We start from the raw sequence: 15,437 nt of genomic DNA on the forward strand, positions 1-15,437 counted from the left end.
CTGCTGCCTCATTTCTCTGCTATAAGCATGAGTCACTTCTGACAGGTTTTCCTGACACCAAGAGAAAAATGGTGACAGGAGAGGGCACAGCCCTATGTGCTGTGAGAAGAGGGTGTGTCCCTTCCCTCCAATCAGCTCTTATAGCTGTCCTCACTGATGTAACTTTAGTTATCTGCCCCCTGCTTTTCAGACCTGAGAGATCCTGTGCAAATTCTGCACTTTGGATGTAGGGGAAACCGGATTTGTTTCATCTCTGTGTATCACCTGAGGACAGTCACTCCACTGGGTATGTATGAGGGTTTACAACCATATCAAGCTGGGTATGCAGGGACCGAAAATCAGCCGGTTCAGCAGGAACCGGCTGACTTTGGGTATGTATGTACCAAAGGCTGACTTTTGGTCTGTGTGTACCACTGGCTGTTCAATGGAAGCAGGTTGAATGGCCATGCTGGAAAACTAAAGGCTGCTGCACTGACCAATGTATTCTGATGGGAAGGGGGGATACAGTTGCTCAATGAGAGAGGTCCCTGCTTCACACATCATTTTTGTGGATGTAGAAATCTGTCAGATTTTTTTTTCTGTCTTTCAGCCCACTAATTTAAAGAGAGAAAAAAAACTGAATGCATATACACTCCTTTCAAGTGGTATACAGCTGTTTGTCACTTTTTAAAAATAGTTTCTACAAACCAAGCTGATTCAAATAAACTATTACCTTCACAACAACTGCATCCACTGTGAGTACTGTATAAACTGTATGTAGCATCAGTTACATACAGTAGTCTTGTGTTGCCGCAGTGGGATGGGGACTTCCCATCTCGTTACTGGAACAAAATAGAGTTAGGCTGAGCACTGCTCAGCTGTTCACAGGAAGCTTTGTATTTTCTGAAGGAATACAAGGCTTCCTGCAATTGGCTGAGATGGAGATCGTGACATCATTCATCCGCCTCTCCACCTCAACCAATCATCTAACTGCATCATCAGTCATCTCACTACTACTTTTGCTGGACAGCTTGGTCTATTGAGAAAAATACAGACTTACTGGCAGGACCAGCAAATTAAATTTAAAGATAAGAGCCTAAAAAAGAAAAGCAGCCACATAAAAAATTTGGTAAGTGACAATATAATAAATGTTTGTTTTTGTGTTAATAACACTTTAATGTGTTCACCTTTACAGAAAATCTGAGATGAGACCCCCTTACCCCACCCTCCATACCCGCTGTACCCACCTCCCTAGATCCTGAGCTGTCGGGGCTTCTGCAAGCCGCTCCACCAGTTCGGGGATTTGACATCTCTGCTGCTTTCTCTCCTCTGTCTAGAGCTTCAAGCACCGACCAGATGGATTCGTAATGGTCAATGATGTCCATGTGACAGTGCTGACCAATTAGAATATCTCTGGTCGTCCTGGCAATGCTGGACAGAGAGGAGGGAAAACAGCTGGGATTTCAAATCCCTGGACTGGTGGAGCAGCTTCCGGGAGCCCTGACAACTCAGGATTGTGGGAGGTAAATAAAGCGGAGACGGTGAGGGGGTCTGGTGTTGGGTCACCCTTACAGAATTTCTGTAAAGATGAGCGAACACTTTAATGATGTCATATATCCTCTTTAAAACTGGTATGGTGCCCTGTGGAAGCTAGAAAAATTGCTGTAGTAGACACTGCTGCTACAGTGATCACGCTAGCTTCTAGGTTCAGTGCCGAGCAGCTGCCCTGCTGCATAGTGAACATGGGTTTGTTTGCTTGGCATGGGCACCATTCGGAGAACACTTTGCATTTTCTCAATGAATGCAAATTCTCTGGATGAAGTGGAAAGGCAGGGTGGTGGCATCACAATCTCCAATCTCATTCAGTTGGAGAGCATCTTTCTTTCACTGTGAAAAATGCAAGACATTCTGTGAATTTTAATATAAATAAAAGTGCAGCGCTAAGTGATAAATCTGAAAATTGTCCACTGTAAGTCCAGTTCATATAAACGTGCCAGGTGACAAATAGAAATCCACAATGGTGATCTGTGAGGAAGTAGCAGAAATGCGCACTCACCAGAAGGCGGATATACATAAGCAGTATATATCAAAAGCCCATGGATCCTCGGTCAAGAAGAAACAGGTCTGGTCACCGTGGATTTGCCTTTCCTTTCCTCAAAGGTGCAGAGCAAAATTCTTCCTCCTCTTAGGTGGATGCTTGGATTCCTAATAAGGACTCTGCAAAGAGGTACTCCTCCTGTGCCAGCATCCACCTGCTTGCTTCTGCCAAGCTTCAGAATCATGTAGTGCGATCAGTGTAACAGTGTATGAATGCAATATTCATCATGGCCCATACCTAGGATGTAAATGTACACCCAGAGTGCAGAGTCCTTATTAGGAATCCAAGCATCCACCTAAGAGGAGGAAGAATTTTGCTCTGCACCTTTGAGGAAAGGAAAGGCCAATCCACGGTGACCAGACCTGTTTCTTCTTGACCGAGGATCCATGGGCTTTTGATATATACTGCTTATGTATATCCGCCTTCTGGTGAGTGCGCATTTCTGCTACTTCCTCACGGATCACCATTGTGGATTCCTATTTGTCACCTGGCACGTTTATATGAACTGGACTTACAGTGGACAATTTTCAGATTTATCACTTAGCGCTGCACTTTTATTTATATTATTTTGTATAAGTATTTATTGGTTACTTAGAGTGCCTAGCTGCTTTCTAGGATCAGCGCTCACTTTTTTCATTTTATATTCTGTGAATTTTGCCTATGCTGAGCAAGCAACCCACTGTGTTCACTATGCACCACGGCAGCCTCTCGGCGTGGAACCTGGAAACTAGTGGAGATCACTGTAGTAGCAATGCTGACCACAGTGATTTCCAGCTTCCTCGTGGATTGTCCAGGTATGGCATATACATGCATAATTACAAACTGGGCAAATGTACCTATGCAAATAAAAGCCATGCTTGAACTTCAACTTTATTTTAATATTTAGTGCCCTGAATTGTCTTTTAAAGATAATGATAAAAAAAAAAATGTTTTTAAGTGTTTATAAGAAGATGTTTCATTTCTAAATCATAATTTGTTCTGTGCAGTCATGTAAGTTAATTAGAAACCAATATTTCAAACAGTGTCTGGCATGCACGTCTCTCTGTATTACAGAAGGTACAATGTACGAGTTGAGGACATCATGCTGAGGAATATCCCCTTTGTGACACTGAACACCAAATATCGAGAGCTACAGGAGCTTCTAACAGACTGCCGAATGAAGAGCCTGGCGCTGGTGGAGACAGCAGGTAAAATTAATTGATATTGGCATAATTTTAGGGTCAGAAGTCAGTGTTGCTCATATCCGTCTTAATTACATCATGTACAATTACAGAAATGTCTGTCTTCCACTTCCTAAGCTAATTCCGAGGGAAAAAGTTTTTTTTGCCATTCGGTTTCCCAGCAGTCACCACAGTCTCCTGCCATTACCTCAGATTTACAGGAGGTTATTTCGGACATCTTCGGTGCAGTGTGCTCTATCTTGCATTTGGAGGATAAGCCTGCTGGTACAGGCTTTGCATCTTTTGAACTTGAGAAATAAGGGGTTCATCTGGGTATCTTTAATGCTAAGAAAGCTGAATTACTAATCCCAGAGCACCCTATTTTACTGACAATCTTTCATCTTCCAAAGACACATAAAGGGCTGCACCCTTTGCGGGGTAGACCGATTACAGCAGGCATTGGATCTTTAAATGAAAGGAATTGGCCAGTGGCATGAAAGCTCCAGCCTCTGATTAAACATTTACCTGTTTTTTTGAGGGGGACAAAGCATCTTCTTAACATGATAAAGGATGTTTGTTGGGATGACCAGTACAGATGGATCACATGTGATATGGCCAGTCTCTACTCTTCCATCACTCATAATCTAGCTGTGGAAGCAGTCTGCTTTTATTTAGAGCATTACACCAGGCTTACCATTGAGTACTGTTTTTGTTTGAGCTTTTATTTGCTATCCCTACTATTTTTATACTACTTATTATTTGATGGTGTTTGTTACTTTTTAGAGATGCGAGGTAACGATGGAGGTGAAGTTTTCGCCTTCACTCAGAAATCTCTATATGGGTTAGTGGAAGTGGTGCTGGATCTACAGAGGTGCCAAACCTGTTCCGGCTACACATTAAAGTTTTTATATGTGTGCTACATCGATTCTTATTTTTGTGTGTGATAGTGGTTTGCGTGGATTTCTCAAGTACCTCAACTATAATTGCTTGAAATGGTAATTGCTTTTAAGGGTAATTATCGCAGTGGGATTACAGGCTGTTCCTCCCACATACTGATTGTTAGCTCTATTCTGTCAGTATTGGATAGAGCATTTAAGATCAATAGAGAAAGGTAAGAGGTATAGACGAGAGAGAGATATCATTTTCCCCCTGTACAAATCATTAGTAATACCTCATCTGGAATATGCAGTTCAGTTTTGGGGACCAATTCACAAAAAGAACATTGGGGAACTGGAGAAAATACAGAGAAGGGCAACCAAACTGATAAGAGGCATGGAGGAGCTGAGCTATGAAGAAAGATTAGAGGAGCTGAATTTATTGTCTCTTGAGAAGAGGAGATTCTCAAGGGGAGGTATGATCAACCTGTATAAATACATCAGTGGTTCACATAGTGAACTCAGTGTAAGTTATTCACCCTGAGGTCATCAGAGGACAACAAGGTCACTCTTTATGTCTGGTGGAAAAAACGTTTACTTTCCAAATATGGAAATGTTTCTTTACAGTAAGAGCTGTGAAAATGTGGAATAGACTCCCTCAAGAGTTGGTTCTGGCCAGCTCGGTGATTTGCTTTAAAAAAGACCTGGATTCTTTCCTACCTACACATAATATAACTGGATACTAACATTTAAACATTTATAGGTAAAGTTGATCCAGAGAATATCCGAATGCCTCTCGGGGGATCAGGAAGGAATTTTTCCCCTGCAGGAGCAAATTGGATCATGTTTTGCTGGGTTTTTTTTTGCCTTCCTCTGGATCAGTTGTGGGTATAGGATTATAACTTTTTTTTCTTTTGCTTTTTTCTTTTTTGGTTGCACTGGATGGACTTTTGTCTTTTTTCAGCCAGACTAACTATGTAACTATAGTTTTGTCAACTTTAATATGAAATATGTTATATGTTATTACATGCAAAATTTGTTCTATCCAATGTGTGTACCGGACTACTTGACGACTCAGGGACCACCTGTATGACCACATCTATAATATAGAAAAAGATCATGCTACTAATCTAGCCTGTCATTTTAAAAATAATTTGGAGGATACCCCTGCAGTTTCCATACAAATTATTGAGAGAGTGAAGGTTCCTAGGAGAGGTGGTGATGCATTCTGTCTCCTGTGCAAGAGAGGTATATTGAATTTTTGCAGTCTAGGACTTCGTGTGATCTTGATTTTGAATGGGATGTTACCCATTTTTATGACTGATTGAGTAGTGACTATACCTCTCTCCTGTGTGGGGGCTTGGGACGCTTAGCCCACCCCGATTTGTTGGCTTTTTCCTTTGTCCTTTTTGCACCTTTTTAATGTCTGCTTTATAGATGTGATAAAGATAACAATATATAAGCAGTGTGGATTATCCATCTATGATGGATGATTTTTCAAAATATACTTATGATTTCCTGTCCGTGCAATTTCGAAGTTTGATGTTTTTGTATTTTTTAAAGTTTGTATTGTACCATGTTTTTATGCACTTTTAAATTTGTTGGGGGTTTTTCTGCCACTAGTTGAGTTCCTCTGTGTATGGGAGTGGATAGTATTTAAAAAAAACGGTTTCCTCAGGTGTGCAGTGTTAAGAGTAAGTGTTTTTTGTGTGAAACGCGTTAACCACCCTATCAGTTTCTGTGTGCTATGATTTTTTTTTTTATCAGGAGTTTGAATAGTACCGGATTTTCTAATACATTGGTGTGTGGTGCAGTGAGGGTACACTAAAAATCATTTAGTATTTGTTTAAGGAGGTCTACAATTCCTTCCTTGAACTTCAAGCATTAAAGCAGTATTAACCCTTTTGCTGCCATGTCCTGTGCTCTACTTTTAAACTAAGGTAGCCAAACCATTTTTGCAATTTTTCCATTGTTCTATTTTTCCCTTACAGCTTTCATAGTTTGTAAATGACCCCTCAAAGTATATGTTTTCTGAATGCAAAGAGCCAGTAGAATAAAAAGAAGGTGCTACTTTTTTCATGTCCCGTAATAGTCCTGCAAATGATTATCAAAACAATTTGTTCACTAAAAATTCCCTAAAATCATTATTCATCAACACAAACACAGCAAAATTTGCACAATCCCTGCTAAATTCCTACTAAAAGAAAAAACCTGTGTTAGGTTAACCAATTGAAAATCAAACTGTTTCACCCCCTTCTAGTCCAGCCCATTTTTCTACTCAGTTACTTCGTTTCTGTCGTAAAATAATCAGAAATTGGGGGAAAATGTATTCTCCTACATTTCTTTGGTGAAAAAAACAGATGTATGTTATTTGGTCTGCGTGAAAGTTAGAGTTTACAAACTATGATGTATAAATTTGAAAATTGATCAAAATACGACAGTACAAAATTCCCCACAAATGACCTCTTTATGGAAAGTAGATAGGCCAATGTATTTAGCGGTATGTTGAGCTACTGGAAGTTGTAGTTTATCACAATATTTTTGGAAAATAATGAAAATTTGTGTGGTTTTTTTTTTTGTTTTACACACTTGTCATTTTAACAAGTTATTTCCAACGCTCAGCATAGACACACTTACAGCTACACCCCCAGAACACATTCTGGTACTCCTGAGTATGGGGATACCACGTGTGTGAGACTTTTTCACAGCCTAGATACATGGGGGTTATTTACTAAACCTGGAGATTGCAAAATCTGGTGCAATTCTGCATAAAAACCAATCCGCTTCGAGGTTTTAATGCCAAAGCTTAATTGAACAAGTTGAATGACTACCATACACATCTGCAACAGATTTTGAGTGTACCAGTTTTAGTAAATCTACCCCATAAAGGGACCAAAATCCAATTTAGCATCTAATTTTCTGACTACCTGTTGTATTTCTTGAGTCTCTGAAATGCCAGGACAAGAAAAACACCCACAAAATGACCACAAGCAAACACTGGAAGGTATTTTATGAAAAGTATGCTGAGTCTTGAAAAAAAAAATTTGCCACGTTTTTGGAAGATGCTGGAAATAAAATGAATGTTTTTTTTTTTTTTTTTCTTCACACAAAGCTGTCAATTAATAAGATACACACAGCATAGGCATTTTTAGAATTACACCCCAAAACAAATTCTGCTACTCCTCCCAAGTATGGCGATATCACATATGTGAGACTCTTTGACATCCTAGCCACATAGGCCCAAAATCCAAGAAGCACCTTCAAGTGTTCTAGGGGCATAAATTACACATCTAAATTAACACATTTTAGAAACCAAACACCCAAAGGTATTTTCTAGGAGATATGGTGAGTCTTTTGAAGACTTTGATGGTAATCAGACACTGTGGCTGAATGCACTATTAGGGCATTAGGGAGTTTGAGGGGTGGTAAAACCTTGCTGTTCATTGTCCATGTGTCCTGAACACCTGTGTGCTCTAGGATCTGTGCAGGAGCATCTGATGTGGGAGGACATACTCGCACATCCACCTGCAATGACACTCTTCTTGTGTGGCCATTTATGTAAAGCAGCCAGACGGGAAGAGGTTAATAACATTTATTTGTAAATGGTGTCATTTGCAAAACTGTAGAAATCGAAGATGCACAAAACTGTAAATCAGTAAATTACTATAAAATCTAGAGGTTATTTTTTTTTTCACTTACTGCCTTCGAAGTTTGTAAAAGACCCCCCCAAACCATACATTTTTTGAAAAACAAAGGATTGGTAGAATAAGAAGGTTTTGTCTCAATTTTTAGGTCCCACGACAGTTGTATAAATGTTTATCAAAATGTTCTTTTCGCTAAAAATACACCAAAATCATTATTAGTGGACACAAACAATGCAAAACTTAAAAAATTCCTGCTAAACTTTGACTAAATTTAAAAGGTAAAACTGTAGAGTTAATAAATAACAAATATTTTAGGAAACCGTGACTGTTGAAGGTCAACTGTAAAACCATGTGGAGGTTGGCTTTCACCTGTGAATTTTGCTAACGCCCAATCATAGTGCATCGTTGTGATTAACCACTTGCAGACCAATGACATACCCGTATATGGCTTGTCTTCAAGTGGTTATACTGCGGTGATGCCTGCAGCTGCAGGCCCCCATCCCAGTTGCCGGTCGGCTCCCTTGTAAAAGCAATGCAAGTAGTTAAAAAATAGCTGCTCGATTGCTTTTACAAGCAGTGGGAGGGGGTGTGTGTGTCCCCTTCCCACTGCCTTCAGCTGAACAAAGCCATGATAGACTCTCCATGAGAGTAAACCGAAAGCGATGACCTGACATCACTTCTGATTTACTTGGAACTAAACTGCACCATTTAAAAAAAAAAGAAAAAAAAAGAGACCCCAGAAACCTCCATAAAGAGTACCTGTCGTGCCTATTGCTGTCACAAGGGATGTTTACATTCCTTGTGACCGCAAAAAAAAATTAAAGCAACAGTGTAAAAGTAAAAAAAAAAAAATTAAAAAGGTGTCCCTCTGTGCTCATGCGCAAAGGTGAACGCACATGTTGGCCAAGCATGCAGTCAGCCATCGTCTCACACATGGGGTATCACCGTGACCGTCAAATTATGGGCAGTAATTCTAGCACTCGACCTGCTCTGTAAATCTAACATGGTCATCTGTAAAGGCTTTTAAAAGTGTTGACTTGGTAATAAAATGTATGTGGTTTATTGCCATTGCACGGGCATGCACAATTTTAAAGCATGACACATTTGGTATCTATTTACTCAGCATAACATCTTTTTTTATTTTACAAAAATTTGGGTTATGTATATTTTTTTGCATTAAAATGCAAAACAATTGTATTTTTCTTCCCAAAAAATGCGTTTGAAAAGCCACTGCACAAATACTGTGTAACATAAAAAAATTGCAAATCCCGCCATTTTATTCTCTAGGGCCTCTACTTTAAAAAATATATATATAATGTTGGGGGGCTCTAACTAATTTTCTAACAAATATTGATTTTACATGTAAACAAAAGTATCAGAACACGGCCTGGAGGTCAAGTGGTTAAATGATGAATTTCCTTACAGCATGAGGCAAGTAGAATTGAGATCCTCTTTCTGGATTTGAAAATTAAGATAGTGGATGGGAGCATTGTTACATCTACTTTCTTCAAGGAGACTGAAATGGTTTCATTGATACTAAAAGCTACCATAGCTGCCTTAGATCAGTGCAGAAAAAGCCAGTTTCTCAGACTCAAGTGGAACTGTTCTAATTGATGTGATTTTGTGAGGTAGATTTTTTTTAGACATGTCCTCGATAAGGGTTGTGACCCCAAAGAATTAGATGAAGCTTTTTTGAAAGTGAACAGTAGAAGTAGGGAGGATATTCTTGTACTCAAGCCGACGGGAGTAGATACTACTTTTACCATGCCTTTTTTTTTCTCCTTTTCCACTCAACATTGGCCAGTTAAGAAAATATTTTGCAAGCATTGGGACGTACTGAGGAATGACAAGGTTTTGGGCCCTATATTGCCTGAAATCCCCTCTGTGATCTTCAGAGGTGTTCCTCCCCTGAGACTGTATGTAGCCCCCAATGTCTTGGAACCACCTAGGAGACCATCTCTATATCAGGAGATGAGTGGTTATTTCCCTTGTAGGAAATGCTGTGTTTTTAAAATTATGGCCCAAAATTTTGGAAATTTAACACCTTGCAGTCCAGGGCTCCCAGTAAATCTTTTTTCATATCAAGCCTTTTATCACTTGCACTACAAAGAATCTTGTTTACCTAATCCAATGACCATGTAGGCTCCAATATGTGGGCCCGTACAGTACGCATGCTCCAGACTAGGTTAAATGAGCATATAGCCAATATAAAGTAAGGGTTCCCCAATCAATAGTGTCTGAGCACTATGCATTATGTCATAACAAGAACCCAGAGTGTTCTCTTTTTTATTTGGTTGATTGACACATTTTCTAGTTCTAATTGAAGGGGGAGTCGTGTGAGATTTCAAAACTTGAAACCTGGTGGGTTTACATCTTGTGTAACTATGCCCCACATGGTTTAAACATAGAATGGGATGCTTTCATTATTAGCTAAAGGTTTTTACTTTTTATTTTTAATGGTTAATAGTACTTTTTGGCACATTTTTAATTATTTTTAATATATGGTATTCTGTTTGATGAGATATTGTATTTCTAATGCATTTTATTGAGTATTCATTGTATTTTGTAAATTCATAAGAGGGCACTGTGAGGTGCTAGACATGTACATCTCCTATTTTTCCACATGATGGCGCTGTCAGGCGTTAAACATTCTGTGTTTAAAATATTCCACAGGATGGCACTGTGAGTTATCAATTTGGATTATTCACATTGATTAGTTGTTTTTTTTTATTAATTTTTTGCCCATTTTGCTTTTTTGTGTGTGGAGTAGGCTATGGTGTGTAAAGCGGAAGTTGGAAGCTTGTTTCCTCTGGAGCGCAGCCAATATGAGTGTTCGGTCCCTCCATTATCCGGTGCCGTTCCCTTTCTCTTGCTTACTGTTTCCAGCCTTTGGAGCACAATTCATTAAGTGGGAGGTGTCTCTTTCCCTCACTGCATATAAAGAGCATGATGTCCGTTCTTCGCCACACCCCTGACGACGAAACACTTAGGGTGGAGTCATGACGGGTGATGTCATTGCGCACTGGACACAGCAGCCATTCTGTTGGTTTTAAACTCTTACATGCGATTTCTTATGTTTTTGGTCCCCCCGTGTGGTCCTGGGATTTTTGCTCACCGTTCTTGTGATCATTTTGACCCCACGGGGTGAGATCTTGCGTGGAGCCCCAGATCGAGGGAGATTATCAGTGGTCTTGTATGTCTTCCATTTTCTAATTATTGCTCCCACAGTTGATTTGTTCACACCAAGCTGCTTGCCTATTGCAGATTCAGTCTTCCCAGTCTGGTGCAGGTCTACAATTTTGTTTCTGGTGTCCTTCAACAGCTCTTTGGTCTTCACCATAGTGGAGTTTGGAGTGTGCCTGTTTAAGGTTGTGGACAGGTGTCTTTTATACTGATAACAAGTTCAAACAGGTGCCATTGATACATGTAATGAGTGCAGGACAGCAGAGCCTCCTAAAGAAGAAGGTACAGGTCTGTGAGAGCCAGAAATCTTGCTTGTTTGTAGGTGACCAAATACTTATTTTCCACCATACTTTGCAAATAAATTCTTTCCAAATCAGCCAATGTGATTGTCTGGATTTTTTTTCTCATTTTGTCTCTCATAGTTGAGGTCTACCTATGATGCCAATTACAGGCCTCTCTCATCTTTTTAAGTGGGAGAACTTCCACAATTGGTGGCTGACTAAATACTTTTTTGCCCCACTGTATTTGTAAAGCGCTGCGTAAATTGACAGCGCTATATAAGTACCTGAAATAAATAAATTGGTAATTGCAGATGTAAACAATCTAAGACCTGCAGCGATCTGTGTCATCTCAGAGTATCTGAGTGCGGGATCGCAGCGAGTGTCCTCTCTTACCATATCCTCAGAAGCTGGCAGGGACTCCTCACTGTGAACTTAATCATGATGTATAGGTGCCATCTTACCCCCAACAGGGCTGCTCCTCTGTGTGCCTCTATTGTGGAAAAGATCCTGGATCTGGCGTGCCGATGACCCTGATTGCAAACGATGTGGGCGATTGTGTGAAGTGGGCTTAACAATCCTGCCCATGATTGCCCTGCTGTGTACCGCTGAAATTGCTGTAGAGCTTATCTGTCCCTGGAGCTCTAGCAGTGTGCTGCCATGCCGCTCAAGTGCCAAGCCACGCCCCCCACCTAAAAGTTTATTTCCTTCTTGTTGTGTCTCTGAGATAGCATGTGAAGGAAAATCTCTTCAACAGTGTATGCAAACAAATAACAAGAGTTTTAACCATTCAGTACTCTACTCTTGCTCTGAATTCACATTTTACCAGTTATTGTCTGCATTATCTTTTTAACCACTTTATTTTTACAGATGTAACTGTTACCCTTTTGATGGTTCTGTTTGTTAGTGAAAGTCCTCACCCAAACACATTTTGAGAAGAAGAATCTGAGATAAAATAGTTCTACATGGAAAATGAAATGAACTTTAGGTTAGGTTGAAGCTCATGTTCTTCCTAGTAATAATGTGTAGATGACATCTCTATATGTACGTTTACAAAATGTTCTGCATGTCACATCAGCCAGTGTGGCTATGGAAATACCAATCTACAAGATCACTCTCATGTTCCCTTTATCTAACCAGCTTTGTTACCATGGCAACTGTGGATGCCTGGTCTCCACAGCAACAAAAACTAGTGAAGTAAAATAAGAAATATATGCCATTTAATTACTTCTTCCATTGTACAGCACAGCAATATGCGTGTAGTTGGATTCAGTAGCAATAAAGAAAATGAAGAACCTGCTAAATATTACCTCTGAGGCAGGGAGGAGAATATGGGTAAAACAATACCAATGCCAAGTGTCTGAGTGTTATATGTATAATTGCTGGAAATTTGTAAACTACACTTTTATCTGTGGTGTCTGTACTATTGATCAGTTTATATACTGCATATCCTTTCCTTTGTTTTACAGTATAGAGGTTTCCAGTTTTTATTCCAGAATTGTATTACAGAAGTGCATGGGTCACAAATGCTCTGTGTGACAGAATCTTACGTCAACTGGTAGTGTACAGGCACTTTTTCATACACAGCCTGTGTGCTGTCATTACAGCATGTGTGGGAAAGTAGGGCACCTGTGAGCTACCAGTCACAATGCTTAGTAAAGAGATTCCGATGCTTGGTACAGGCAGAAAAAACTGTGAACCACTGGAGGAGTCGGCACATGGCAAATATCCTTTATTGAAATGACATGAAACCGCTGTAAAATAGCCAACATGTTACGGCCATCAGGCCTTAATCATGGCTGAGAAAAAAGTGTAACATTTAAATAGTAATCAGTCACATGATCAGTCAAGTCACATGAACATTGGGACACAACATGCAATACACAAAACCTGAAATGGAATAAAAATAAATGGAGAACAAAAAGCAGCACAGTGCATAAAATCTTAAAACCGTTTATGATTTCTCCTCATAAATGTGGGGGTGCTATGTGTGGTTTTATAGCTCTACTGTTGTTTTCAGAGCACCAAAAGCATTACAGGCAGCTGAACATCATCCTGGTGACATTAGGTTAGAGGGGAGGGAGTAGTGCAGATTGTGTGATGCTGAAAGCCTCCGAACACTGGGAGTGTCGGCAGTTAGAGAAAGTACACTGCTCTGTTGCTTACCAAAAGCATAACAAATTGGTATACCAATTTCAGCATCTGTGAGTACTGGTTTCATGTATCATATACAAGTTTTCTGAAAAGTGTAACTGGATGGGTGTCTGTTTAAGAACCATGTCAGACAAGCAGTCCTGCCACTGATAACAGGATTGCTAACAGACCACTTACTTTTTCCTATAGAGTCCCTCCCTCCCTCCCTTGCAGAACCAGCAGGCTGCCACTCTCTCACTGCTCCCTCACTAGCAAGTGGTTTCCTTTTCTCACTTGCGACAAGCAAAGAAAGGTGAGCACGTGCTACTGCCCTGAATGGACAAATCATAAGTTTACTTTAATCTAAACTACAGGACATATGTAATAAATCTACATAATAGACTACAGTACTGTATGTTCAAAGGTTACTTTCAGCCAAACCATGTAAATTTTATCAAAATATTTGATCTGGCTTAAAGTGCTCAAATTAATGCATATTAAGCATATATAAAATAAAAACCCTGTGTTAATCAAGTAATATATTTCAGTTTTATATCAAACACATTTGCTCAGAAACTATGGCTTAAATAATTATGGGAATTTTTATTTTTTATTTTTTTTATTTTAATACGGTACACAGCTTTATACAGCATAGTCCTGTCAGCTGATCCTCCCTTAAAGGCTGATTTATAGCATTCAAGCCCAATGACCTAAAGCTCAGTCTGTTTTATCTGTAATGCTTGTGCCCTTGCAAATCATTTTTAGCCATGTGAATATTTTCACCTCTGATCGGCTCTTATCATTGCAATTTATTGTTTTGACCAAAAAAAAAGTGTTATAGCTTAGTGAATTGAGTGAACTCTTTAGAGCACATTGCACTACTGAAAGCATCTTCAGAGACATCAGACCCCCTCATAGATTGTAAGATCCATGAGGGCAAGGAGTGAATAGTTTGTAAAGTTTTGCAAATAAATGTAGCATTACCCTCTAAGGAGCCTCTGGGTTTGAGACCCCCCTTTGCCTGCACAGCCAGGCAACACACATTTTCAGCAGGCACACATATTCAGGAAACCAATTCCTGGGGTGTTTGTTTTATTGAGGGACTATAACTTGGATAGGGATAAGCGGTTATGGGATGCCGAAAGTGAATTCAGCAATAACAAATCTATGTACAATTTGCAACAAAAATGGATTCTAGACTGTACTCCCTCTGTAATAATAGTCCTTAATAGATCAGTAGCAAATATCCTTTCTGCTTTTAGGAGCTCTATGTCCCCTTAGTAGAAAATACCAGCACACCTGACTTCAACTGAGAATTCCCCAAGTAAGGTTGAAGGACAACAGTATGCTGTCCCTCTGAAAGCTAGCTGAGTATTGCACTAAGCTGCAGTTTCCCTTTTATATGTTTTTTTTTGGGGGGGGAGTAAAAAGTGTAGAAAACAATGAGGAGCACCGTATAAACACTGTCTTCTAGGCACAAACGCCAGCACTTCCAATACTGATCCCAGCACTGGTACATTAGCATAAGAACATCCCAAGCAGGGGTGAAGGCTGGCAGAAATTGTCCCTCCCAGATGGCTAGCTGGATGTTGCACCTGGCTGTCTCTCTCCTTTAGGCTTTGGGTGGTGAACATAGAGGCACTCACACTCTCTTGAAATCCTGCAGCTTGGTTCAGACCTCCAGCTGTATGAGTCCTTTCCTTGCATTGAAAACCTCTACACAGCACTCAATCTTCTCAACCAGCAACGAACCCCTGCTGGCTAAATTCTTCAGAATTTATGGTCAGGTCTTACCAGGCCTCCTACCTGGCGATTAGTCAAACTCCCATGAATGTTCAGATCCCCACCCCTGTATGCACGCCCACCTGCTTTAGAAGTTTCTGGGGATTTCCAGAGTCAGGGGGAGGGGACAGAGCCCTCCAGCCTGACCTGAGCCTGAAACCCACAGACATGCTCAATTCTGCTGCTCTGAGCCAAACTAAATGTACCTAACAATGCACACTAGAGGGGGTTGCAGTTTGGCTTTTCTGGGTTTATGACACCCCGGAACAGATTCTTACTTTGCTTTTCCATCTTTTTTTGCCAGT

At 40.1% G+C, this 15,437-nt stretch overlaps 1 protein-coding gene across 2 annotated transcripts in view; it reads left to right on the forward strand.

Moving 5' to 3' along the window:
* LOC149434759 (chloride channel protein 2-like) overlaps positions 1 to 15,437 on the forward strand; it is a 224,962-nt gene that overhangs the window by 139,669 nt on the left and 69,856 nt on the right. For both annotated transcript variants that reach the window (XM_089663427.1, XM_089663428.1), the window contains exon 13: positions 3,131 to 3,264. In XM_089663427.1, coding sequence (XP_089519553.1) covers positions 3,131 to 3,264 — 134 coding nt within the window. The remainder of the gene's footprint in view (positions 1 to 3,130; positions 3,265 to 15,437) is intronic.

This window comes from Staurois parvus, unplaced genomic scaffold, assembly GCF_062004578.1.
Source record: "Staurois parvus isolate SC_StPar_1 unplaced genomic scaffold, SC_StPar_1.0 ptg001686l, whole genome shotgun sequence".
NCBI classification, from domain to species: Eukaryota; Metazoa; Chordata; class Amphibia; order Anura; family Ranidae; genus Staurois; species Staurois parvus.